Here is a 24,168-nt window from a genome sequence, read left to right as displayed (position 1 = left end):
CATTAGTGCACTGAGGGAACGAGCGAGGAGGGGGTTGAACAGGGAGAGAGGGAGGGAGTGAAGGGGGGGAGTGCCTGAATAGAGATGCATGCAGAGGAAAGAGAGAGAGAGGGAGAGAGAGAGAGAGAGAGGGAGAGCTTTTAAGGGATTTGGCAGTGATTTGTAGAATCTCACTGCTGTGATGTTGCGCTTTTCCTCCACTTTTCCCTGATTCTGCCATGATACTTCACCCTGAAGCCTCAAAAGTCAGTGTTTGCGTTTTGTCTTGATAAATCACAACTACTTCTTTTTTAGCCCGCTGTTTTCAGTGTGTTCTGGTGATTTTTGAGAGTGCACAGGCGGCTGTCTGAGATGATAGAGGATTTACTTTTTGGTGAGGAGAGGAGAGCCTTACCTCTAGATATATAATCACATTTTGGACCATGGATGGAGGCCTGTTTGGAAGCGCTCATGTGATGGATAAAATCAAGACTGGTCAATGAAGAATGGGAAGGTAAGAAGTGTCTTCACATGAATAAATTCCTCTACTTTGAAGACTGCCTGTAACAGTATTTTTAAAAGGGGGGGAAATTGTCTGCATAGACTGCAGATTCGCATAATGTTCTTTATTGATCATGAGAGTATTTTTCAACTAGTTCCCATAAAATCAGACTTCACAAGGGCTATACAGAAAAATAAAAAGATTTTGTATCATAAATATGGGTTAAGAATGTATGTATGTTAAGTACGTATAGCAATTTTAAACAAAGTAAATCTGTACGCATGCAAACTGTTATCATTAATACATATTAGATATTTAGATTTAATAATACTGCATAATAAATAATGTTTTCTATATTTCTATATTTCCAGATTCTGCCTGGAAACATTTCATACATTTATAATCTCTGTCTTTTGTTGACTGGTTTTTGTCAAAGATTCTCATGCAGATAAAATGAAGCTGCTCCATCTGCTGGAGCATGAAATGCTATGAAGCTTCACTTGATGTTTTCTGTTTTGCAAAATTTATAATGTTTTCCATCATCTGCTCTCAGGTCTCTGTGATAAAAGCTTCCAATATTCACTGTGTGTCATCCTGCACGCTGACCAAAATCTGCCTAGATACAGCTCTTCATGATGCACATATATATAAAGCTTATATTTTTTAATACTTTCTCTAGTGTCAGAAATGTTTACAAATCTTTTGGGTGCATGTAACCTTGACCTGATAAGCTTAGTATCATTTTAGCATTTACCTTCAACAACACACACCTATTGTATGCTTGTGCATACATGCTCTTAAAAAAATAAAATAAATAAATAAATTGAATGAAGAAGAAATGACTACCAAAACTTTCCAAAAAATTCATCTGTGATCACAAATCTCCAAGTCTCCAAGCTGTCATGCAGTCATGCAGAATTACATGAAGCAAAACTATCCAAAACTCATCCAGAATGTTTCACTTTATATTTAAAACTGCATGTTGTGTTTAAATATTTTAGTGATGGTTTCACTGATGTGACAGACACAGCAGAGAACAAAAAATAACTCATTCATCCAGCTTTAAAACTGAAGGGTAACCTTTTTTTTTAGCCTTCCTTTTATTATTGAAATGATGTATCCTGTCTGATGATGATCAGACCTGAAAGCGCTCTCTGATTGCCCTCAGGTGTCAAAGGTAGAGGGAGTGGCCTGGTGCTGTCAGTACCTCTGCTGGTCATCATCATGACATCAGATGCCCGCTCATCCCATCAGTGCTGCTGGCTCAGTACAAGATCCCAAGCATGGCTCCAGTTGATGTGGGCACTGCTGGTGGGTATCAGCCCGGGCTCATGGGCCCAGCAGGGCACCCAGCCCCAATCCATCAAAATCGAGGGCGACATCACTTTAGGGGGGCTGTTTCCTGTGCACTCCCGGGGACCTGCAGGGGTGCCCTGTGGGGAGGTCAAGAGAGAGAAGGGGATCCATCGATTGGAGGCCATGCTGTACGCCTTGGACCAGATCAATAGCGACCCGGACCTGCTGCCTAACATCACTCTGGGGGCCCGGATCCTGGACACCTGCTCCAGAGACACCTATGCTCTGGAGCAGTCGCTCACCTTTGTCCAGGCCCTCATCCAGAAGGACAACTCAGATGTGCGCTGCTCAAATGGAGAGCCTCCCATCATCCCCAAACCAGAGAGGGTGGTCGGGGTGATTGGGGCATCTGGCAGCTCGGTGTCCATCATGGTGGCTAATGTGCTCAGACTGTTTGCGGTGAGTTTAATTTTCACTTTCATCATTAAACACTTGACAAAATTGTGGGACAGTTCTTGTTGATTTGAGCTGAAAGCCATTACTTCTTATTAGACAAAAGAGGAAGTAGAGGTGCATGAGTTTAAAGCAGGGGTTTCCATCCTTGGTATTGGCTCCAAGATTAATGTGAGATGTAGAAGTAAATATGCAAAAAGTTACCAAAAATCTTTGTTTTAGTTTAGTTTTGTTCTTTGAATTACTAAGACATGTACAATAATGACAACATTACAAGTTTGATTTGATCACCACCTCTCTCTCCCGGTGTTTCTTCTTCTCTGGTCTGTCATGCTGTCCGAATAACAGCAGAAAGGTTATAAATCCAATATGTATTTAGAGTTAGTCAGCGACTTTCAAACAAGGGTCAGCTGTGACTGTGTCAAAAAGTGTGCAACTACCAGGAACAACTCCTTCATATTTTAGATTTTTAGTATGTTCTGTTCGCAGGAAGAACACGCACAAAGAGGTTAACTTAGAGTTTGAACTGGCTGAACTTTCATCTTCTATTACACAGAATATACTCGTTCATGTTTGTACTGTATACATGATCTCACTGCTGATGTAGTTAGGACGCACTGGTCCACACAAAGGTCTGAATGATTTGAAGTCCACTTGCAGATGATGAATGGTGCCATCATCAGCTTGAACGTAGTTTCATGGTTTGTTGCTTTTAGGAGCATCCTTCATATTAATTAAGATGCTTGATAATAATATTGTCAATATCATCTCATTGCTGCTGTACAGACACATTTACCAAAGAGTTAACCTGATATTTAAAGCAACGAATTATATGAATGAGTTTCTGTACGGATGGGAGGTACACTTCACAGGATTTTGAATGCATAGCCTCTGCAGGCTAATCCGCTATATGTGTTCACCGTACAGATTTGTTATTTTAACAGACGATTGACCTTTGATAATTGATTACACGGCTTATAGCGATGATGGGACACTGAGTCCTTTAAATCCCACATTATGCCATGTTCCCACTGACTTACTGACAGTCTGCCAGAAATCTAGAAATGTCTAAAAATAAACTCAAATTGGAAAAAAATATGTTTTATATATATATAATATATATATATATATATATATATATTATATATATATAGATATATATATATAAATATATATATATATATATATATATATAATATATACATAAAAGAAGATCTTCTTCTCTGGATACAACATTTTTTATAGTGAGGATATTGAGTTGAGAGCCAAGGAGGGGCAGCTGCATACAGGGCAGATGTTAACTACAGAGTTAAGATCCAAACCTCCACTAAGCCCCTCTCAGCAGCTCAGGACCCTGGGCTGAAAATAGAGCATCAGGGCAACGGATGACAGGTTCTAGGATAACGCAACTTGTAAGCCGGACAGTGCGGAGTAGATTTAGCTAAATGGTGCATTTTCCTTCCACTGTCCATATTGCTGCCCTCCGGACTGTGGATGCTTCTAGAACGATGCTCACTATACAGTGAACATCTGCTCTCAGCTGGAGATGTTTCAGCATCTACCACACGCGCTGTGTCATGTTGTATATATTCTGTAGGTGGTCATGTTATATAATTAGCACTCTATCTATAATGCATTTTATGAAATGTGGTTATGTTTTTTACCTAACAGTTCAGCTTGTTAAATAACATCAGATTTACACAAATTCTCCAAGAAAAAAATACTCTGAACGACGGCTGAATGATTAGTTGATCAATCAGGTAGTCGATCAAGAGGTTATAAACGATCATTATTTTAGCATGCAATTAAATAGCTTTACAATTAATCAGAAATACTATCTATCTATCTATCTATCTATCTATCTCATCTATCTATCTATCTATCTATCACTATCTATCTACTATCTATCTATATATATATATATATATATATATATAATATATATATATAGAGTATATATATATATGAACACACCATTAAATTAGGACTAAACCACAATCATATTTCCTTGACATTATTGAGTGATTGTGAGAAGATTTCAGCTGTGCTGGACTGTAAGTGGATACTTGTGGATACTTAAGTGGATGGATACTTACTGGTTACTGATATGGCTCATTGATTTTACAAAGTGAAAGGGTGCAGATGCTTCTACGGGATTATTTGCATGCAAATGATTGAATCACCTCGCTGACACTTGCGTGGACACTGACGTCATCAGACTTGTCAAAAACAGTGAAGAACTTTTGTTCAGAGAACTTTGTCCTGTTGAGGACGTGGTCTGTAACGTGGAGGCTGGCCAGTAAATTCGAGCTTGGCGGGGTGGACACACAGCGGCTGAAACTGAAGCTGCATGTGGCCATCAGAATTAAATATATTGTATGGCTTACAGCTGAGAAATGCCTTTTTCTACTCTCTTGATCTCTGTCTCTCCCTCTGTGCTTAACGTAATTTGACTAAAACCCCTATAATCCTTCCAGATAATCTGTGAAATGGTTCTCTCGCTCCTCTCTCCTTCTCCCTTCACTACCCTTGTGTCTACCTTTCTCTCCTCGTCCCGTAAGCCACGATAAGGGGACCGGCATTAGCAGGGTCAGGGTTGAAACTGTCGACATAAACTGTGTCATTAAAGAAGTAGCACAGCAGTAAATTAATCTTCTCATCCATTTTTTCCCCAAACAAATGCTTTTACAGCTGTGGCTCCTACCATCTGTATTTTACTGTGACGTTATGTTCTCAGCAAAGACGAGCTCAGGGCAGATCGTGCTGTGAAGTTGTCTCAATTTAGAGAATTACTGAAAACAGAGGCTGTTCTAGTCTATCATAGTCCAGTTTGGGGATTTTAATGCACCACATCAGGTCGGTTTTAATGTGGAAGGCCTCCTTTTAGAAGGTTTTGTCTGTTCATAAGTGGTGCATTATCCTCTCATGTGGTTCACTGAGTCTTTCTTTTTACCTTTGCTATCACATATTGGACTAATAATCAGGGGCTGTTCATGTTTTCCACTTGACTCAACCCTTTCATCACCACTGACCCTTTTGTCTCAGATTCCACAGATCAGTTATGCCTCCACTGCCCCGGAGCTAAGCGACAACAGCCGCTACGAGTTCTTCTCCCGTGTGGTTCCTCCAGACTCTTACCAGGCCCAGGCCATGGTGGACATCGTCAAAGCCATGGGCTGGAACTACGTCTCCACGCTAGCCTCTGAGGGGAACTATGGAGAAAGCGGTGTCGACGCCTTCCTCCAGATATCCAGAGAAGCAGGTTGTGTGTCTGGCTGTTCACTGCTGTGACAAAAAGGGGATTACTTTCCCATCAAGCTGGTGTATTCACTCATTAAAAGACTAAAATAGGAAACAAAAATCTTTTAATACACAAAAAGTAACAGGGCAAACAAGTCACCACTTCATGAGGGTTTAAAAGCTCAAATGATGTTACTGGAGTTCAGATTTCATAATATCAAAAATCCCACAGACACACATGCACACTGCACATCAATAATTGACATTGCTGGACAGGGTACCAGCGTATTGCTTTTAGCCATGCCTGCAGCACAGTCAGTCCATCACTTTAGTTCAGACTGAAATATCTCAAATCTCAATGAAACGGTGTTCACATAACACATGTCCCAGTGTCACTATAATGTTTATTGCCATAAAATTTCATTTCATCCAATATTTTGGTTTATGAGCAAATTTCTGCAAAACTGACATTCTCACCAGCTCCAGCTGCATGCTAACATGCTAAACTGTAGGCCTAGTAATATTGTATTATAAAACGTTATTACTCAAAGTAATGATGCTGTTGCTGATGTCGGATGCTCTTGATCTAGAACGATAGCATCAGTTGTGCTAACAGTTCAGAGATTCTGTACAGCAGAGGAAAAATGCTACGGGCTAAATGCTAACTTCTGTGGGCTAGGATCACAATGTTGATGCTGAGAATAAAGCAGGTATAATGGTTACCATGGTAACCACCTTGGTTTGCTAACTACTGCTGATCAGGATGTCCTTAGTTTTGAAGGATGTTCATGGTATTGTAACACTAAATTGCAATTTTGACCTCGTGGTGTTGCCAGATGAAAATTTAGGATCATCTATATCTAAGTATCTATATAATATCACTATATGTTTTCAAAGATTCCAGTTGTGATATCATTCATTATTATACATTTATTTTACTGTGCAGTGAGGGAAAAACATTGATGCACAGCAATTCCAAAATATCTCTGTCGCCGACACAGGGGGGCTGTGTATTGCACAGTCTATAAAGATTCCAAGAGAACCCAGGCCAGGGGAGTTTGAGAAGATCATCAAGAGACTGATGGAGACCTCTAATGCTCGCGGGGTCATCATCTTTGCCAACGAGGATGACATCAGGTAAGTGAAGCTTGGCTGCACATCATAAAAAAAGAAGGGGAAATCAGCTAGATGATATGTTGTGCATGGAAATAATGTTTTAGTCTCAAGTCTCCTGTATGAAACACACTCCCGCACTAGCAGAGGAGTATAGTAGAAAGCGTGTAATGAAATATAAAATCTGTCCTCTTTCAGACGGGTTTTGCAGACGGCCAAAAAGGCCAACCTGACGGGCCATTTCCTGTTTGTTGGCTCTGACAGCTGGGGGGCCAAAAACTCACCCATTCAAGACCAGGAGGATGTGGCCGAGGGCGCTGTCACCATCCTGCCCAAAAGAGCGTCTATTGATGGTAGAAAAATAATTTCATCAAAATATCACATCTAACTCTAACCATCTGGATGCAATATATATGGAATATCTACAATAGCATGACGTTGATAGATGAGTCTAATATCAATGCAATGTATGGAGGAAATGAATGATGTTTGATAAGTCTGCCAGCGCCCTGTCAATTGAGTCATTGCCATTTCATTGTGCAAAAATGAGATTTGTGCTGATTTTAACACGGTCTGATTATTGATGCGCTGATAGCAATCTGAGCTCTGAGGAAACATGCATGGCATTTTCATGAACCATTCAGTAAAGTCTGCTTTGTGAAACGATTTGAGGGTTCGACCAGTACTTCCAGACCAGATCTCTGGAAAACAACAGAAGAAACATCTGGTTTGCCGAATTCTGGGAGGACGACTTCAAGTGCAAACTAACCCGTCCTGGCATCAAGTATGAACTTGGTAGAAGGAAATGTACGGGTAAGTACAGTTTCATATACATGGATGTTCTTGAAAATGTTTGTGCGCAGGTTTGTCTTTTCCAGTTTTGACACTTTTGTCATCCGTCAGGCGAAGAAAGAATCAGTCGAGACTCTCAGTATGAACAGGAGGGCAAGGTTCAGTTTGTGATTGATGCTGTATACGCCATGGCCCACGCTTTACACAGCATGCACCTCGACCTGTGTCCTGGCTCCATGGGTGTCTGCGACAAGATGGACCCTGTGGAAGGACGGATGCTCCTCCAATACATTCGCTCTGTCAACTTCAACGGTGAGCTTTTGACTTTCAATCTGTGTTTTTTTTCCCTCAATGTGTGAGGATTCAGATAGAAAAAGTTGGACATGAAAAACTAAGTGATAGGAGGTAAAACTGTTGCTTTCCCTCTGTTGCTCACCATTGCTGCAGAAGATTTGAAAGAAGCTAATTTAAAAAAGAAAACAGTAGAAGGGAGGTCAGCTTGAAGTCGGAAGCCTTGAGATGTTTCTGCTAATGTACCTAGCTGCAGCACAGGGCACATTTCTTCAAAGCACGTCCCCTCCCTAGGGCTGCCTCCTCGCTCTTCCCTATGCACAATGTTCCTGCTTTTCATCATCATCTTTCATAAAAAAACAGTTTTGAAAAAAAAAAAGTGTTCCATGAAAGCATCCTATTTACTGCTCTCCTCTTGCTGGATGACCTTGGCTTTATGGAGAAGATTCTCTGACTGAACGCCTGCAGGGACCCGCGAGGAACATTCAATCACGTTAGGGCAACAGAGCAGAGTGCACTGAAAGACTGTACAGGAGAGCCTTCACTAAAGAGCCTCCTGCACTCAGCTTTCACATGATTGCACAATACTGAAGAAAGCAAACACAAGCTGTATTCAAGGACATGTGGGTGTTTTCTTCACCACTAAAGATGAGGGTGCATGTATCCACCTTAGAAAGCTTGAGTTCATATCCTCTCTGACTTCTTTTGCCGTTTTGAAAGTGCACAGGTCACCGAAACTCTGTCTCCATCAAACAGGCAGTGCAGGAACCGGGGTGATGTTCAATGAAAATGGAGACGCTCCTGGTCGTTATGACATCTTCCAGTACCAACTGTCTAATGTCAGCAACCCTGGTTACAAGGTTATCGGCCAGTGGACAAACCACCTGCGACTCAATGTAAATACTTACTTGAACTTTTATGAATAGTGGGACATTTTGAGGAGATTTACACCAGTTTAATGTCTGTAAGACAGCCATCAGACATTACAGTGATCGTTTTAGTCCAGTCTTGGCAAAAAAGTAAGCAAATATTTCCAATGAATTCATGAGTGTCTGGTTCAATCTTCTCTTAGACGGTGGGCAGACCCTGTTCGGTTATTCATTTTTTATGTTGTGCATGTTAGATTGTTTCATGTTTTAAAGGCCTTTTTATGTGCAGCTAACCCTGCTATTTTTATGCTGGTACCATTGAAATCAATTGACCAGCCATGACAAGGTTCTCACACATGGAGCCTCCTGTTGAATTTGTCCAATGCCACAGATTTAGCCACAACATGTAAAATACTTCTCCAATAACATTAAAATAAGCTCTCTATAGTTTATAACTGATCTTTTAAAAGCAGCCAAAAATTCGGACCATTAAACTGGTCAGACTGTCACCCAAAATTTCTGACTTGCTAGAAATCCAACTAATTGTCCAAAAACCAGATTGATGCTTCATCTTAAAACAACTGATCTGGTAGAAATTTGTATGGATTCTAATTAATTAGGGGCAACTCATTTGTGGCAAAAATCTGGCTTCAGAACAGTGTCTGCCTGCCGTAATGGCAACAGCTTTTAGCCCTTAACAATGTCTTTGCCAGTGCTATATGTCAAGAATGGGATGACAATGTTTGTGTGTTTGTACATCCATCCTAGTCGGAAGAGATGCAGTGGTCAGGTGGTGACCGCAAGATCCCTGAGTCGGTGTGCAGTTTCCCCTGTGAGTCCGGAGAGAGGAAAAAGATGGTGAAGGGAGTTCCATGCTGCTGGCACTGTGAGCTCTGTGATGGCTACCAGTACCTGCTGGATGAGTTCTCCTGCGACATGTGCCCCTTTGATATGAGACCCTTAAAGAACCGCACAGGGTGTAGGCCAACACCTATCATCAAGCTGGAGTGGAGCTCTCCCTGGGCCATCATCCCCGTCTTTCTGGCCATCCTGGGCATTCTGGCCACCACTGGAGTCATCGCCACCTTCATACGCTTTAATGACACGCCAATCGTTCGGGCTTCGGGAAGAGAGCTCAGCTACGTGTTGCTGACAGGTATCTTCCTCATCTACTTCATCACCTTCCTCATGATAGCAGAGCCCAGTGTGGCTGTGTGTGCCTTCCGCAGGCTGCTGCTAGGGCTCGGCATGTGCATCAGCTACTCTGCCATGCTCACCAAGACCAACCGGATCTACCGCATCTTCGAACAGGGAAAGAAGTCAGTCACACCCCCGAAATTCATCAGTCCAACCTCTCAGCTGATTATCACCTTTATACTCATCTCAGTACAGGTATGCACGTAGAGGCATCTTTCACACACATTAACCTAGATCCTCCACAGCACTTAAACAAATGCTCCTTTCTCTGCAGTTACTCGGGGTGTTCATCTGGTTCGGTGTGATGCCACCCCACACTATCATCGACTACGAGGAGCAGAAGCCCCCAAACCCGGAATTTGCACGGGGCGTCCTCAAGTGTGATATGTCCGACCTGTCCCTCATCCTGTGTCTGAGCTACAGTATCGTACTGATGATCACCTGCACCGTGTACGCCATCAAGAGCAGAGGAGTTCCTGAGACCTTCAACGAGGCCAAACCCATTGGTTTCACCATGTACACCACCTGTATCATCTGGCTGGCCTTTGTACCCATCTTTTTTGGCACAGCACAGTCTACGGAGAAGGTAAGAAATTTTTTATATTTCTGGCACTTGTAGTTTTTCTTGAGCACTTTCATTTGATGCTGATTTATACTTCTCCTTCTTCTATACTTCTACTTCTTAATTTTTGAGGAATTTACTGGTTATTTTGAGTTGCAAGTTTTGCATGCAAAACAAATGCATATATATTCTAAAATATTTAACTACTATTGTTACGAGAATTTTTAAGGAAGAACCCTTGAATAAGGAGGACTGGATCCAAAGTATAAAAGTTTAAGTTGAATTTGTTATTCTTGTACAAGAAGGAGCATTTAACAGTGCAACACACAAGAGAGGTTACAGAGAAAAGGCTCCCTGAGGAGCTCTAACATTTGGCTCTTATACATTTTTTAAAATGGGCATCTCACTCACTGATGAGTCTGCTCTACAATGAACATATGTATCAAAATGACCCTGTTTCTCACGTACTTGCCTCTCCTGTCATTGAACTACTGATATCTCTCCCTGCCATTCTCAGCAAAACACAGTCAAAATAAGGGAAGTGCACAGGAAACACACGTATATGATCAAAACATCTGAACTCTAGTATAAATCCTAATTTTTATAACAACTATATTCAAATTAGCTCCACCTTACCCAGCTAAACCATTAAAATGCTGCACATTAGCGTATCAGAAATAATTATACAATAATATAACACTCTTACAGGTGCCTACTTTTAAGTAATAACACTTTTGAACATTTACACGTATAGTTCACTAGAAGGACCTTTACTTAAAATTGAGTCTTTTTCTGTGTGATTTTGCTACTCTTACATAAAAATAGATTAAATTAATTAGCAGATTATTTATACAAGTCTTTGTTTTATCTGACCAGCAGTTCAAAAATGCAAAGATATTCTGCAGCAAATACTTTGATTCACAAATTGTTTTTTGACCTATCATATAAGAATGTTATGATGTGTGTGCCTAAGCAACAGAAATTAATCTGAGAGAGAAATACTGTCAGTGTTTATTTCTGTTGTGAAATTTAATGTCAAATCAATTCATTCATTTCGCTGCAGTTGTAGTGAATTTACATAACACAGTAATACACACTAGTACGAGATGAAAACGAACCTCTCAGCTGTTCACAGTGAAATCTGAGTTTGTTGCTTGTCATCTCATATTTGCTTCCTGCTGTACTCACAGGACATCCTGCCTCCACTGTACTGAGGATTTAATTTAGCTTGTGGGCTATTTCTGCCGTCACAAAGTACAAGACTGTTGGGGGAATATTTGAAAAACAGAGATAGGCTTTGACTAATAGAGAGCTGTATTATGAATCAGTCAGGCTGAAACGATTAAAGCCTGAGGTGCTTTCAAAGTCTTTTCACCTCCCCCGAATGGAAATGAAATGAATTAAGAAAAGGGAGGAACGAAAAGAGGTCAGATGAGCTGAGGGACGGTAGAGACCCCTCGTAGACCAATTCAGCCATCCCATTCAATTAAACATCACTTAGAAAAAGAGCGTAATATAGACACCAACTTTTGTCTAGCTTGTGGAAATAGCGGCTGTTATCCTCCCATCATGTGTAAGGCCATGTGTAGGAGGAGGAGATTTACCTGTTTAATGTCTGTATTTACATATGAACTGTGCAACTGATCCTGAGCCAGTCTTTCTGTTCGCCTCGGGCCAAACAAGCGAATGAATACAATCCACTTTGTGCTCATAAATCACCACAGCTCCTTTTAGAAATGGAGGGGTCACTAAGAGGAACTGATATAAAGCATGACAGAGATGATAAAAGAAAGGATACTGTATGGACATCAGCCTGTGAGGTGGCAGGATGTGCTTCTGCTGAGGATAGTGTACAATTTATGACTTATTTATGCCGCAAATGTCTTATTTATGGCACATATAGCTTTATTTATTTATGGACCTGTACAGTTTGCTTGAATAATGAGTTCATAATTTATTGGAGGCAAGATCTCAGGGGAAGTCACTTCTTATTATTACAGTTGGATCTGGAATAAAAGGAAGAACAGAGGATGGAGGTGGTCAAAGCCCATGTATAGAGCCTTCTTTCTTGACTACATATACCAAGTCATCAATGATTCATCAGGGGAGGAACACTGCCTACTGTGCTTTGAGATGAAAATTGTAAAGACCGAATTGTGACAATCTATGAGATGACATAGGCTGTGTGTGTGTGGGATCTTTCTGACCAGCCTTGTGTGTTGCAGATGTTCATCCAGACCACCACTCTGACGGTGTCCATGAGCCTGAGCGCCACCGTGTCCCTGGGAATGCTCTACATCCCCAAAGTCTACGTCATCATCTTTCACCCGGAGCAGAACGTCCAGAAGAGGAAGCGTAGCTTCAAAGCCGTGGTGCAGGCGGCAACCGTGTCCAGAACCCTGTCCCAGAAATCCAACGACAAACAGAACGGAGAGTCCAAAATCGAGCCGGACAGATCGCAGTAAAAGTGGTGCCATGTTCCTAACATCTACCCGCCACAAGCCCACGCTAAGATGGCTGACGATGAGTGAAAAATCATTGGCTGGATTTCTTTCCTCCCCTTTAACTCTGGACTGAAAGACCAGCAAAGACGTTCCTGGATGTTATTTCTCTTCACATTTATTCAGATAACTCCGATCTACTAACCCTTGAATGAAGCACAAAAAGAAATGATTGATCTCAAAATGGTCAGCTGAGAACTGAAAGGCTGTTGAACCATCCTGAATAAACTGCAACTTTCAAGGTTTTTTCTTCTTTTTTTGGTAACAACTTACACACAAACACCTCAACATGATAAGGAGGTATTGTTAGTTTTGAAATGCTGTGTAGGTTAAAAAAAAAAAAAAAAGATTAAATGGCGACCTTTGCCCTACAGGAAAATGTACATGTATGTGAAATCCCATGGGGTCAATGAAGCGTTGTTTACTCGCTCCGAAACACTGCATGGATCCTGTCTGTTTTATGTGTACATGAATGTTTTGAAATTGTTTTTATGGGGTGTCGTGACTTCTTCTGATTGCACTGGAAGGAACTAGTTTTAAAAAAAATGCAACACCACGTCCTGTTACTATTTCTAAAAAAAATCTCCCCGGGCAGATATAATTAATCATTTCATTATAATCACTCACAGCAGAATCGTAACCCAATCACTAATGCAACAAAGCATTTTGTTGAAATTGGTGTCATGTATGCAGTTACTATGGTACAAGCTGGCTTTTATGTCGGAATCTGTAAATTGGTGAGTGCAAACAGGATACGAGTGATTGTGAACAGGATATTTATGTTCTACCTGGTACTTTTACTCCACAGTGGAAAACAATGTTTGGCATTTCCCCATACTGTTTGTCAAAAAAGCCCAGCCTGTAAAGCAACATGCTACAATCATGGACAAGCTGCTGTTACGTGCATGCATGGGAACCTTTGTCAGACAGCTTCATGTCATCAGTTGTATTTGGTAGATTTTACACCATAATAAGGTCCTCTGTCACAAGTTGACATTTCTGCAAACATTAGAAGTTTCTCATGAGGTAACTCCTAAAACAATGCTCCCTTATTTGCCAGTATATGATTTGCAGTGTGATTTTTGTTACTTGATTACGATGTACGACTCAGGTTTTACTGAAGCTGTTTTTTTTTTTTGAGGATGTCCTTCTGTACTGGCACGGCCTTTTTTTAATACAAATGGATTCAGCAGTCACCACGTGCAGTGCATTTTTCCTCACGGTTGAGGAGAGCTGTGAGATTCACATCCTCCTGTGAGAAAACAGTTTATACTGCCCCCTGCAGGAGAGCATGCCTCAGTGAAATGTTTGTGAATAAAAACAGTCAAGAGGGAATTGTTTGTAGACCCCACACGAACCTTAATAAAAAAAATACTGTTTATTTGAATTGGTTTACATCTAAAGCTAAAAAAACATACTGTATATTCATGTGTAGGTGATGAAGGAGACAGTTTGGGGAAAAATAATTAGAGAATTATAGAGAGTATCAGTGACATAATGCACAGCAGTGACATTCAAATGGTCTCACACACACATACAGACACACAACAACAGAAATGTCTCCACAGACCGAGTCAAGCCATCAAAAAAGAAAAAAATATATACAGAAAATCTGCTGATGTCACCAAAAGTTCAACATCTCTTGTCAAGAGTGAGGTCAGTTACCGCTTTTAAATTAAAGTTCCATCACAAAGTCCTGTTTGGTGTCGAGTGGCAGAACAGCTACCGGGCCGGTTCTCTACGCCAGAGCAGCGCAAAACATGCTTTACGCTTCACACACACACACACACAGCATCCTGACCTTTGACTACTACATCTGAGGCAGTAGAGGTCAGCGTTTACTCGAGGAAGCTGTCCAGTGTCAGGCAAGTCGCAATCTTGGGTGGAGGCCTGGTCACCTTCTTCCTTTTAGCTTTCATCAGCGGGCGAATCTCTGATAGAGGAGACTGGAGTGGAGGGCACAGTTAAGGAGCAATGCATCTAAAAATATCCTGGACTAATATTATCAAAATGCTTATACTTAAAGCTGCAAACGTATGTTTTGCCGGTTATATCACATTATCAACATTATCACAGCATAAATTTGTTATGGCAAACATCCCAGCAGAGACGTTTATGATACTTTATGATGAATACAGCACCATAAATATGATAAGTCAGACCAGATGACAGCCTACCATCAATAATCACATTAATATTTAAGTAATTCAAATGAAGAAACACCCATTTGACACACTCCACGTAGAAAGAAAAAAAAAAGGATACAGGTTGGATGAATTTAGTGCGTCCTCCTAAACCATCGTAACCAGTTCTCAGCTGCAAAACAGCAACATTTTGTGTCATCATCAGGGCATTAAATGACATTAAAACATCAGAGCTGAAGAGCAGGAGGTTATTGGGTTGTACATACGACTCCAGGCTTCCTCTGAGGGTCCAACATGCTACCGAAGGTCTTCTTTCTGAAGAGGAGGGAGTTCCTCAAAAAAGGATCCATGGATCCATCCTCATCATGAGCCTGAGGTGAGACAAAGTCTTGAGGGAGGCAGACACCTCATTTGAAAATGGACTTCGCTGAGTGACGTTTACAAACTTACCTTGCTTGGACATGAACTTTTCTCACTGTGTTTGGACAAAGATGACCTGAAATATGAAACATTTTCTTTAGTGTAACACAATTTAAAAAGAATCTAGAGATAAAAACACAAACATTCCCACAGTGAGACACATTAAACTTACGCCGGAGGGTCGAGTCGTATCTTCTTGGATGGGACCTTTGACGGCCTCTTGGCCACATCATCTGGTGTAGTGATGTCATAAGTCATGTTGAGGTCAATGTCTTCGGTACCTGCAGGCTGGCGAAAGCAAGGCTGCTTCAAGTCCATCGGAGCCGGACTGAATGAAAAAACATTATGAGTGTATCGCACACAGTTAAGTCAAAGCAGGTGTATGTTTCAGTAGCTGGGAGACACACCTTTCAAAGACGAGCCGACTGAGGGCTTCATTTGTCCGTGTCGGGGTGCTCAGACTCCTCTGGAGAAACTCCACTTTCTTCTTCAGACTCTGTAGACGGACACATGCAGGAATCACAGCCGTGCATTTCTCTGACATTGAAAGTAAAAGCACATTTAGCAGATCTGTCTTACAGAGATCTCTTTATCAGCATTGGCCAGATCTTTCTGCAGAGACTTCATGTCCTCTTTAGTCTTAGTCACCTCCAGTGAGGCTTTGTGTGACTGAAAAGAGACAAAACAAGATTTATTTAGAAATCACACTTTCAAGAAGTAAATTCCTCTGGGTGTAGTAACACACAGTTACCTTGTTGTTTGAGGCGAGCACTTCTCTCTTCAGCTTCTCACACATGTCATTTGAAGACTTCAGACTTCCTTTTAGATTATCATACTCTCTAAAATAGAAAAGGAGGAGATAAATGTCCACATAGCTCTAAGGGATGTGGTGTGAAAACAATCTGTTACTGAGTGAATAACACCTCTCCCTCTAAGGGCTCCTTACTTTTTGAGCGAGATGCAGTAGATGGATAGCTGCTCCACTGCTGATTGGCTGACACCCATATCTGTGATCATGGACTCCACCTCTGCTCTCTGGCCCTGCAACAACACGTCCAGGCTGGGACCAAACCAGCAGTATTAGTGCACAGACGGAGTATGACTTTTTTTTTTTTTTTTTTTTTTTTTACAATGAAAGAAGACACACAGTCTTATGCAATATTGTAACACTTGTACAACTGCAGATACCTTTCAAACGTTTTCATTTTGGTCCTCAGTCTCCAGGCCTCGTCCTTGGCAGCCTGAACTTCATTGTGTTGCGTCTCCAGGTATGTCATCTGTTTCTGTGAGAAGATAAAGAAAAAAATGTGATTCAGTATAGAAACAATAACACATTCTAAACAATAGAGAAGAGACAGCTTACTCTGAGGGCAGAACACAGCATCTCCTTTTCCATAATCTCTTTCCGCACACTGTCCAGGTCTCTCCTCTGCTTTTCCACGATCTCCTTCAAGTTGTCCGTTGCCTTCTGTTTGTCCCGCCAGTCTCGCTCTATAAGTTGATCAGACACGTGATGAACTAGCGCTGCCCACTTTTAACAATCAAACATCACTGCATCGGGACATCGTTCTTACCTTTGGAGCTTAAAAGCACCTTCATTCGATCGAGCTCATTCTAAAAGAAGGGAGAAACACACAGCATGACGCTCTTAATCAAACCCAGATGGCGTAATGACACAGATCTGTATGAGTTACACAAACAATTTCTCTGTTAAAAACCAACACTTGTATTGTTTAGATGCTCAAAGTTTGGTACCTGCAAGCTTTCTGGGTCCGCTGTTGCCTCCTCCTCTCCACCGATGTCAAAGAACAGCTTGTTGATAATGTGTCTGGTGCTGACCTACACAGAGAGCACAGCAATATTCAGTGGATGTTTTCTTTCTTCTTTGGTTTTTGGCACGTTAGTTTTAGTCTGGTAGCAGCTTGGAAGTGTCACTGTACCTGTTTCCTACACTGTGGGCAGGTTTTTGTCGGGGCTGTCTGAAACCACTTGAGGAGACTGGAGGAGAGAAGAAGACAGGGAACGATCAGCAGCTTAAAACATCAGCAATGTGCGTTGTTGTTGAAGATTTGGCCTTCTTGCGTCAGGTTACCATTCATAGTGGAAAGTGTGTCCGCAGTGGATGGCAGAAACATCTCTGGAGTGATCGAAGAAATCGGAGCAAATCGTGCAGTATGCTCGGATAGGCATCTTGCTGTCAGAAGGGTCGCCCTGTTGTGAATAGCAGCAGCCGTGTTAGTTGACGTACACAGTGGACTTCTCTCCCTGATGGCCGTGTTCGTATGTGTGAGCTGCAAACACTTGCCATAGCCCTGCTCTCGTAACGCTAGCATGTGGCTACGCTAACACTAGTCAGCTTTGGTTAACCTCAACAACAGTCGCGTACTTACGAAGCAAAAACGAAGTTACCGCGCAGTCCGCCGTGAAGAAGTGACACATTACTAATCTCGTGTAGAATATGTTGACATTTTGACCAGCGAGTCAAACTGCACCAGACTGAAGCCGTCATTAACAGACACACAATGGCTGCCCCATAGCGGCTGTTTCCCCGCTGTACGTTCAAACGCAAGTCCCGCCCCTTACGTTGCGTTCAGGCGCTGCTCGTAGACGTGAGAGCTTTTATATAAAACTTTTCATATCTTTATGAGAGAAGCTAAGGTGCGTGTGTTAACACATTTATCCTGATTATATACAATCAGTTACTACTATACTATTCTCAAACTACTCCACTCATCTTTCACAGCGTTGTAAACTTATGCAAAACACAATGTGTTCTTGTTGTGCTCTTTTTTTTAGACAAACAGTCGTGTGACTGAAAACAAACGTATTCTTTATTCCAGTATGTTAATTACCGAGTATAGTTGTGTGATGTCCGGAGTACAGTGGATGCACCGTTAAGATCAAATAATGAACTGAGATAAATGACGATAATTACATAATTCATTTTGCAACACGGAGCAAAAGAGTGATTCGTAAATATTTCAAAATCAACTCTTTATTACCTTTTATTTATTTTAATTTCATTCAATTCAAAATCAGCCTGTTTACTACTTCTCCAGAGACGTCCCGTGGAAGAGAACTTCAAATCCCACAATTCCTACTTCCGCAATCTAGCAGGGCATGTTGACGACTAGCAAGCAGAAGTACTTCACTTTCAGTATCTTCTTGCAATAAATGTGACAAACGAGTTGTGGAGCACAGCGGATCGAATGTAGACAGCACCGGAAATGAAAGGTAATTATCTGTAATTAATTAAAAAAATGTCACGAGACTTTGTCAAAATAAAGGCAGAGCCAGCTAGGTGCTGATTATGTGCTAAAGTTAGCCACCGAAGTAGCCTTTGAAGTTCTCCAACAGCTTATCAGACGTCTGAGAGAAGAGACACGACTTCTGCAAGGAATAAGATGTAAACACAGAGGATACATGTTATTTTTATTATTATTATTATTATTATTATTATTATTATTATTATTATTATTTCCCCTTCAGTATGACACCAGCCGTTGCTTCTAGCAACAAGAGTGAGACTGAAGTTTCTCAGAAGATAAAAAGGTCAGGGCCATAACATTTAATGACTCACACACTGCTGTCCATGTTACAATAAAAGTGCATCATATCCGGCTTGTACTTCAGTCATAGTCTGAGCCAAGCTGTTGACCTTTGCTCTCTCTCTCTCTCTCTCTCTCTCTCCCCCCCCCTCCCTCCCTTCATGTGTGTGTGTGTGTGTGTCTGTCCTGCCAGGTGTGTGTCCCCGCCATAAGTAGCAGTGATGGATGGAGTAGCTCAAAGGGGGGCTGCATCATGGGAGAATGGTACTCTGGCTCCTGTGGACCGCCTTCGCACCGAGAGGGCGGACAGCCCCACGCCAGGTCTAGTGGAGGGAACTGAACCAGGTGAGGCTGGTTTACGTTCATATAGATCTCGATCATCTGAGCCATCTCATCTTACACTCTGAACCTTTGTGAGTAAATCACAGTAATAACCACACTATCAGTGGATTCTTTTTAGCGCCATTCCACCAGGTTGTAGGTCTGTCTGGACATCTTCAGGCCTGGATGCATGGATGAATGAGTAAATATAACTTTATTTAAATGTAATGTCCTCTCAAGGCCCATCCCCTATGGGAATTATATTACAAAAACACGTTTACAGTACACGGGTATGTTTACAGTACACTGGTGTCCCAAAGAAACTGCTTCCAGTTGGGCTGGTCGTGCTTCAGTCCAGGGATATATAGAGATCAACTGTCCTGGATCCTAAATAACAACTCTGAAGCATAATTCAGCCTTTTGTTATTTCCTCTTTTAGCATCCAGTCAAAAATGAGGTTCTATAATCAACGCTTAATTTGGTTAGTACAGTAAGCTAAACCTGTGATTATGTTGATTTTTAGTGGCACATAATTGTACCATTACCCTACATGCTCTGTCCCCTGAACGAGGATAATACTGGTCTGTAACTTTCCTCGTGCGTGAAAAGTGACTTGAGACTTGAGAGAAGACCTCCTAGCGAAAAAGCTGTTGCTAGGGCAACACAAAAACCAGACTGACTTGTTTGGATCTTGTCAATAAACCGTTTTCAAGTTAGGCAGTTTTCTATTTCATGTCGTTTTAACTATGCAATAGAAGGAGAAGTGTGTGTGTGTGTGTGTGTGTGTGTGTGTGTGTGTGTGTGAGACATGAGTGTGCACATCCTGTCTGTGCAAAGAAAAGTTAAACCTATGTTTACAATAATGTGACTTTTGTAATCTGCATGTCACTTTGTTGCCTGTTTGAGGGGAATGTTTTGATGATAAACTGATGTAACTGATGACAAGGAGCGCCTGAATGCATCATCAGTCGGTGGCTCTGTGAGAACAGAGAACAGTAGTAATAGTAAGCTCTCTGACCTTTTCATACCAAAAACATAATAATTGGGGTTGTAATAATAGAGACGTCTCCTGACTGAAATTGTATGATTTTTGTCTTGGTGGAAGTGTGTCAGCAGCAGTACAGCTTTGTCATGTCCAGCTTGAACTAATCCAACTCTGACATGAGAAATGATTGAACTTTTCCTGGATTTGCTCGACTAAGTCTCAAGACAAACACAACATTTTTGTTTTGCGTTGTCCAGCTGACTTGTTATCAGACTTCTATTATTCTCATACTTTCTCTAAACTAAATAAGGCAGTGGTCAGAGAGTTCATATCTCACTGTGGCTTATTCTGGCCAGACAGTCACAGTTTTTTTTTGCCAACATCAGGCCCATTCCACAAGGCAGTACTGGACGGTTCCCACAGAAAAGCTCAGGGATGTGGCTGTGTGCTGCTCTGCAGAGGTGGGGAAGTTACCCTGACGTATGGTACAGTGGCTAAACCAACCAGTTAGACTTTGTTGAAGTCTTTTATCTTTTAAAACCAAAAAAATATATTGTTTGAAAACTCTCTTCATAAAGCATAAAGTTTGTTTTTTAACAATGACACATACTTGAACAATGAAACACACTTGGACAAGCCACACAAAATGATGAGATTCCTGCCTTCCTGGAAGTGTTTTCAAAGTTTTCTTTTTAATTTTACCAGACAAAAATACTTTCAGGATGATGACTAATTGGTTGGCTTGAAAAGTGTATATCTGGTTAACTGGCCTAACCTCCATGAAAGAGCAGTACACAGCTGCTTCTCTATGGGAACAATTGCTGACTCCCACCCAGTGGATGAGAAAGTCACGAACAGGGGTTAAGCCATCAGATGCATAACAAAAAAACATCCCCAAGCAGGGCGTTATAGTTTTTATAGGCTTACTTATTTATTGCTGACACACCTTCACATTACACTGACAAACATTTATCCCTATCATTCATTTCAGGTGCCGGTCAGAAGAGCGCTATGTTCATCCATGCTCAGTCTTTCGAGGATCTGACTGCTGAGGCTGAGCAAGAGGTCGGGAGGGAGGCTGAACTGGACCAACCTGGAGAGTGTGGAGAAGATCTCAAGGTGCTGGTGGGAGAGCAAACCATAGAGGAGCAGCACAACAGTGACATTGCATCGGAGAGTCGGCCTAAGGAGGAAGATGTGTCCAGTGAGGCATGGAGGAGCCACAGGAAACACGTGTTTGTGCTGAGCGAGGCCGGAAAGCCCATCTACAGCCGCTACGGCACAGAGGAGGCTCTGTCCAGCACCATGGGAGTGATGATGGCACTTGTGTCCTTTGTTGAGGCCGAGAAGAACATCATCCGCTCCATCCATGCAGGTCAGAATATACTTTAAGATGTGGTTCATGATTAAAAATAAGTGGGTCAACAGTGCTCTCTATGAAATATGTTGGTTCCATGTCAACTCTAAACATTTTCTGTGTCAGATGGCTGTAAAGTGGTGTTTCTCGCCAAGAGCCCTCTGGTCCTAGTGGGCGTATATCGAACTTGCCAGTCAGACAAGGAGCTGCTGCGGGAGCTGCAGTATATCTACTACCAGATCGTCAGCCTGCTTACCCTCACCCAGCTCAACCACATCTTCAAGCACAAGCAGAACTACGACCTGCGGCGCCTGCTGGCCGGCTCCGAGTATCTCACCGACAACCTGCTACATCGTTTGGACCGAGACCCCGGCCTTCTTCTCAGCGCCGTCACCTGCCTGCCTCTGGCCAGTTCCTCCAGGGACGTGGTGTCATCGAGCCTGCAGACCGCCAAATCCAAAAACCTGGTGTTCTCCATCTTGCTGGCGGGCGACTGCCTGGTTACTCTGGTGCGGAAAAAGGACCAGTTCCTGCACCACATAGACTTGCACCTGGTCTTCAACCTTGTCGGCTCCTCCTCATCATTTCGAGAGGGTGAAGGCTGGACGCCAATCTGCCTGCCAAAGTTCAACACTGCAGGATTTTTCCACGCTCACATTTCTTACCTGGAGCCCGCATCCAAGCTCTGCCTCATCCTGGTCTCCACTGACCGAGAGGACTTTTTTAACATGTCCGACTGCAAGCAACGGTTCCTGGAGAGGCTGAACAAGCGCAGTGCCTACCAGGCCCTGAAGGAGGCAGTTAAATGTCCCAGCTATTCTGTAGAGCAGGTTTGCATCCCGGAGCTCAGGCACTTCCTGTACAAATCAAAAAGCTCAGGGCTGTATACCAGGTAGGCAGAAAGAAAGAAAAGAGACATGCCAGAAGCTTCACACATCATGTTCTTTACTGTTACTTACCATCAGGTTTCATTTCTCTCTTTTAGTCCAGAGTTTCCTGCAGTGTACCAGTCTGATGAAGAGCAGGAAAGGCTGATGGGATTGTACCAGGACCTCCACAGCCACTTGCATCATCCAACCAGACCTCTCCGTTCCTTTTACCGCTGCAGTGAAACTGAAAACCTGTTGGCATGGGTGAGTCTGACAGTCACATCAGTCTTTTACAGTGTTTCAAAAGTGCTGCGACTCAGTTTTCACCACAGAGTGTCAGTTTCACATGACATGAAATCATGAAATACATTAGGCACTAAATATTATCAAATAGTGAAAACTTTTTTGGCTCTTTGCATGAAAAGTTGCACAAATCAAAGCGGCCGTAAAACACTGCTGTGCTAATTTAAACAACCTTGTCCCACTCTGTGTTGTTTTACCTCCTGTCCTGCAGGTGACAAGCGGCTTCGAGCTCTACCTCTGCTTCAGTCCGCTAGGGACCAAAGCCTTGGCCGTCTCTGCTGTCAACAAACTGCTGAAGTGGATCAGGAAGGAGGAGGACCGCCTCTTCATCCTGAGTCCTCTCACATACTGAGCCCCTCGTCGCTGCCGGCTGACCTCCTGAAACAAAAAGGCATCACCCTGAACGCAGACGGCCTTGTGCTAACAGCAGCGGTGGATGATGCAGCAGTCAGTTCAGTGTTGAATGATCCCCAAAGCAATGTTTTGTTTGTTTTTTGCCTCTGGCATTCCTCTGATCTAATAAACAGGTTTGTGATGATGAAAGTTGCACAATGAGGGTAATTTAAAGCTGTATTTTATCTGGCAAGACTTTTATAACTTTAAATTTGGATAAACAGACTGAGGCAGCATCAGCATCATCTGTGACACAGTAACATAAGTGTTTGTATGCTGTTGAAGTTGTTCCATAAAGTGTTTTACTGTAACAGACCTATTTTGCCTCTCAGTGTCTGATAAATGCTGTCTTTGTTTTTTTGTTTTTTTAAGTGCTATCAGCTCAGTTAGAATAAAAAAAAAGGAATCTTCTGAAGACCTGCAGCAGAATGTGTTCACTTGTTACAAGACACACTGTTAAAACATGAGCTTAACCACATTCCTATTGTGTTTTCTATTTACACGACGAACTGTAAGAACCATCATCATTTGACCTCTATGCACTTTCTTTAAGCAAAAGGCACTCCAAGAGAGTTGTTGTTGCTGCTGTCATTTGATTGTGTTAACGTGTGTACATCTTCCAGGGTCCACAAGAATTTCCCTCTTACATGATGACATTTGTGTTTGCATTCCTCATAATGCTCATATTAATTAAGAAAAGCACTGTGTGACATTTTATCTGCTTGTGTCTAATCACGATAACTGCACTTCAGGGGATCCTTTGCTTTGCTTAAGGAATCCAAAGTTGCCACATTTGCCTCCGCCGCTAATCATGCCTCAACTAACAGTCATTATGTGCAAAGCCAATGTAAGGTTGCAACAGTGCCGATTTATGGCCGCTGCCAATTTCACTATTGTTCTAGAAAAAAATAAATCAATGACTAGAAAGACAACAGACTCCTGATCAGATTGTGTGTCTCGATTGACTGTGGTGTTTGCTTACTTTTATTCATCAGCATAATAGTAGTACTTTTAACATCCCTAATTCTTAATA

At 42.0% G+C, this 24,168-nt stretch overlaps 3 protein-coding genes across 4 annotated transcripts; 2 read left to right on the top strand and 1 right to left on the bottom strand.

The window, feature by feature from the left end:
- Positions 1–60: 60 nt before the first annotated feature.
- On the top strand, positions 61–12,859 carry grm6b (glutamate receptor, metabotropic 6b). The gene is made up of 11 exons (XM_010734967.3): positions 61–493; positions 1,650–2,236; positions 5,276–5,492; positions 6,472–6,607; positions 6,782–6,936; positions 7,256–7,396; positions 7,487–7,687; positions 8,423–8,562; positions 9,304–9,927; positions 10,007–10,318; positions 12,520–12,859. The coding sequence occupies exons 2-11, from the start codon at positions 1,706–1,708 to the stop codon at positions 12,757–12,759; spliced, it is 2,697 nt and encodes an 898-aa protein (XP_010733269.2). The 5' UTR covers positions 61–493; positions 1,650–1,705; the 3' UTR covers positions 12,760–12,859.
- Positions 12,860–14,153: 1,294 nt separating this feature from the next.
- On the bottom strand, positions 14,154–17,955 carry traip (TRAF-interacting protein). Its single transcript, XM_010734968.3, has 16 exons — positions 17,750–17,955; positions 17,452–17,570; positions 17,300–17,357; positions 17,115–17,198; positions 16,934–16,973; positions 16,723–16,850; positions 16,548–16,642; positions 16,306–16,419; positions 16,111–16,198; positions 15,939–16,028; positions 15,767–15,855; positions 15,532–15,687; positions 15,390–15,435; positions 15,206–15,310; positions 15,061–15,111; positions 14,154–14,741 (listed from the first exon to the last, which is right to left on the bottom strand). The coding sequence occupies exons 2-16, from the start codon at positions 17,547–17,549 to the stop codon at positions 14,634–14,636; spliced, it is 1,350 nt and encodes a 449-aa protein (XP_010733270.1). The 5' UTR covers positions 17,550–17,570; positions 17,750–17,955; the 3' UTR covers positions 14,154–14,633.
- A 469-nt stretch (positions 17,956–18,424) lies between these two features.
- Positions 18,425–24,067, top strand: mon1a (MON1 secretory trafficking family member A). Of its 2 annotated transcripts, XM_027280405.1 has the most exons (7): positions 18,425–18,593; positions 18,849–18,911; positions 19,101–19,252; positions 21,205–21,588; positions 21,697–22,462; positions 22,556–22,703; positions 22,954–24,067. In XM_027280405.1, exons 3-7 carry the CDS (start codon positions 19,129–19,131, stop codon positions 23,092–23,094), a joined length of 1,563 nt encoding a protein of 520 aa, XP_027136206.1. In that variant the 5' UTR covers positions 18,425–18,593; positions 18,849–18,911; positions 19,101–19,128; the 3' UTR covers positions 23,095–24,067. The 2 variants fall into 2 exon arrangements, with proteins under 2 accessions (XP_027136206.1, XP_010733272.1); XM_010734970.3 differs by lacking the exon at positions 18,849–18,911.
- Positions 24,068–24,168: the final 101 nt, after the last annotated feature.

Source organism: Larimichthys crocea, chromosome I, assembly GCF_000972845.2.
Source record: "Larimichthys crocea isolate SSNF chromosome I, L_crocea_2.0, whole genome shotgun sequence".
In the NCBI taxonomy this organism is placed as follows: domain Eukaryota; kingdom Metazoa; phylum Chordata; class Actinopteri; family Sciaenidae; genus Larimichthys; species Larimichthys crocea.
This window is presented reverse-complemented; position numbering and strand designations above follow the sequence as displayed.

Bases quoted from the DNA above. Each gene is read 5' to 3' on its own strand.
- grm6b (XM_010734967.3), top strand. From the start codon at position 1,706: ATGACATCAGATGCCCGCTCATCCCATCAGTGCTGCTGGCTCAGTACA. The intron at 7,688-8,422 runs GTGAGCTTTTGA...TCCATCAAACAG, and splicing joins TCGCTCTGTCAACTTCAACG to GCAGTGCAGGAACCGGGGTG. The intron at 10,319-12,519 runs GTAAGAAATTTT...TGTGTGTTGCAG, and splicing joins CAGCACAGTCTACGGAGAAG to ATGTTCATCCAGACCACCAC.
- traip (XM_010734968.3), bottom strand. From the start codon at position 17,549: ATGCCTATCCGAGCATACTGCACGATTTGCTCCGATTTCTTCGATCAC. The intron at 15,856-15,938 runs GTAAGACAGATC...GTCCGTCTACAG, and splicing joins ATGCTGATAAAGAGATCTCT to AGTCTGAAGAAGAAAGTGGA. The intron at 15,112-15,205 runs GTATGTACAACC...GCTGTTTTGCAG, and splicing joins CTCAGAGGAAGCCTGGAGTC to CTGAGAACTGGTTACGATGG.
- mon1a (XM_010734970.3), top strand. From the start codon at position 19,129: ATGGATGGAGTAGCTCAAAGGGGGGCTGCATCATGGGAGAATGGTACT. The intron at 22,463-22,555 runs GTAGGCAGAAAG...TCTCTCTTTTAG, and splicing joins AGCTCAGGGCTGTATACCAG to TCCAGAGTTTCCTGCAGTGT. The intron at 22,704-22,953 runs GTGAGTCTGACA...CCTGTCCTGCAG, and splicing joins CTGAAAACCTGTTGGCATGG to GTGACAAGCGGCTTCGAGCT.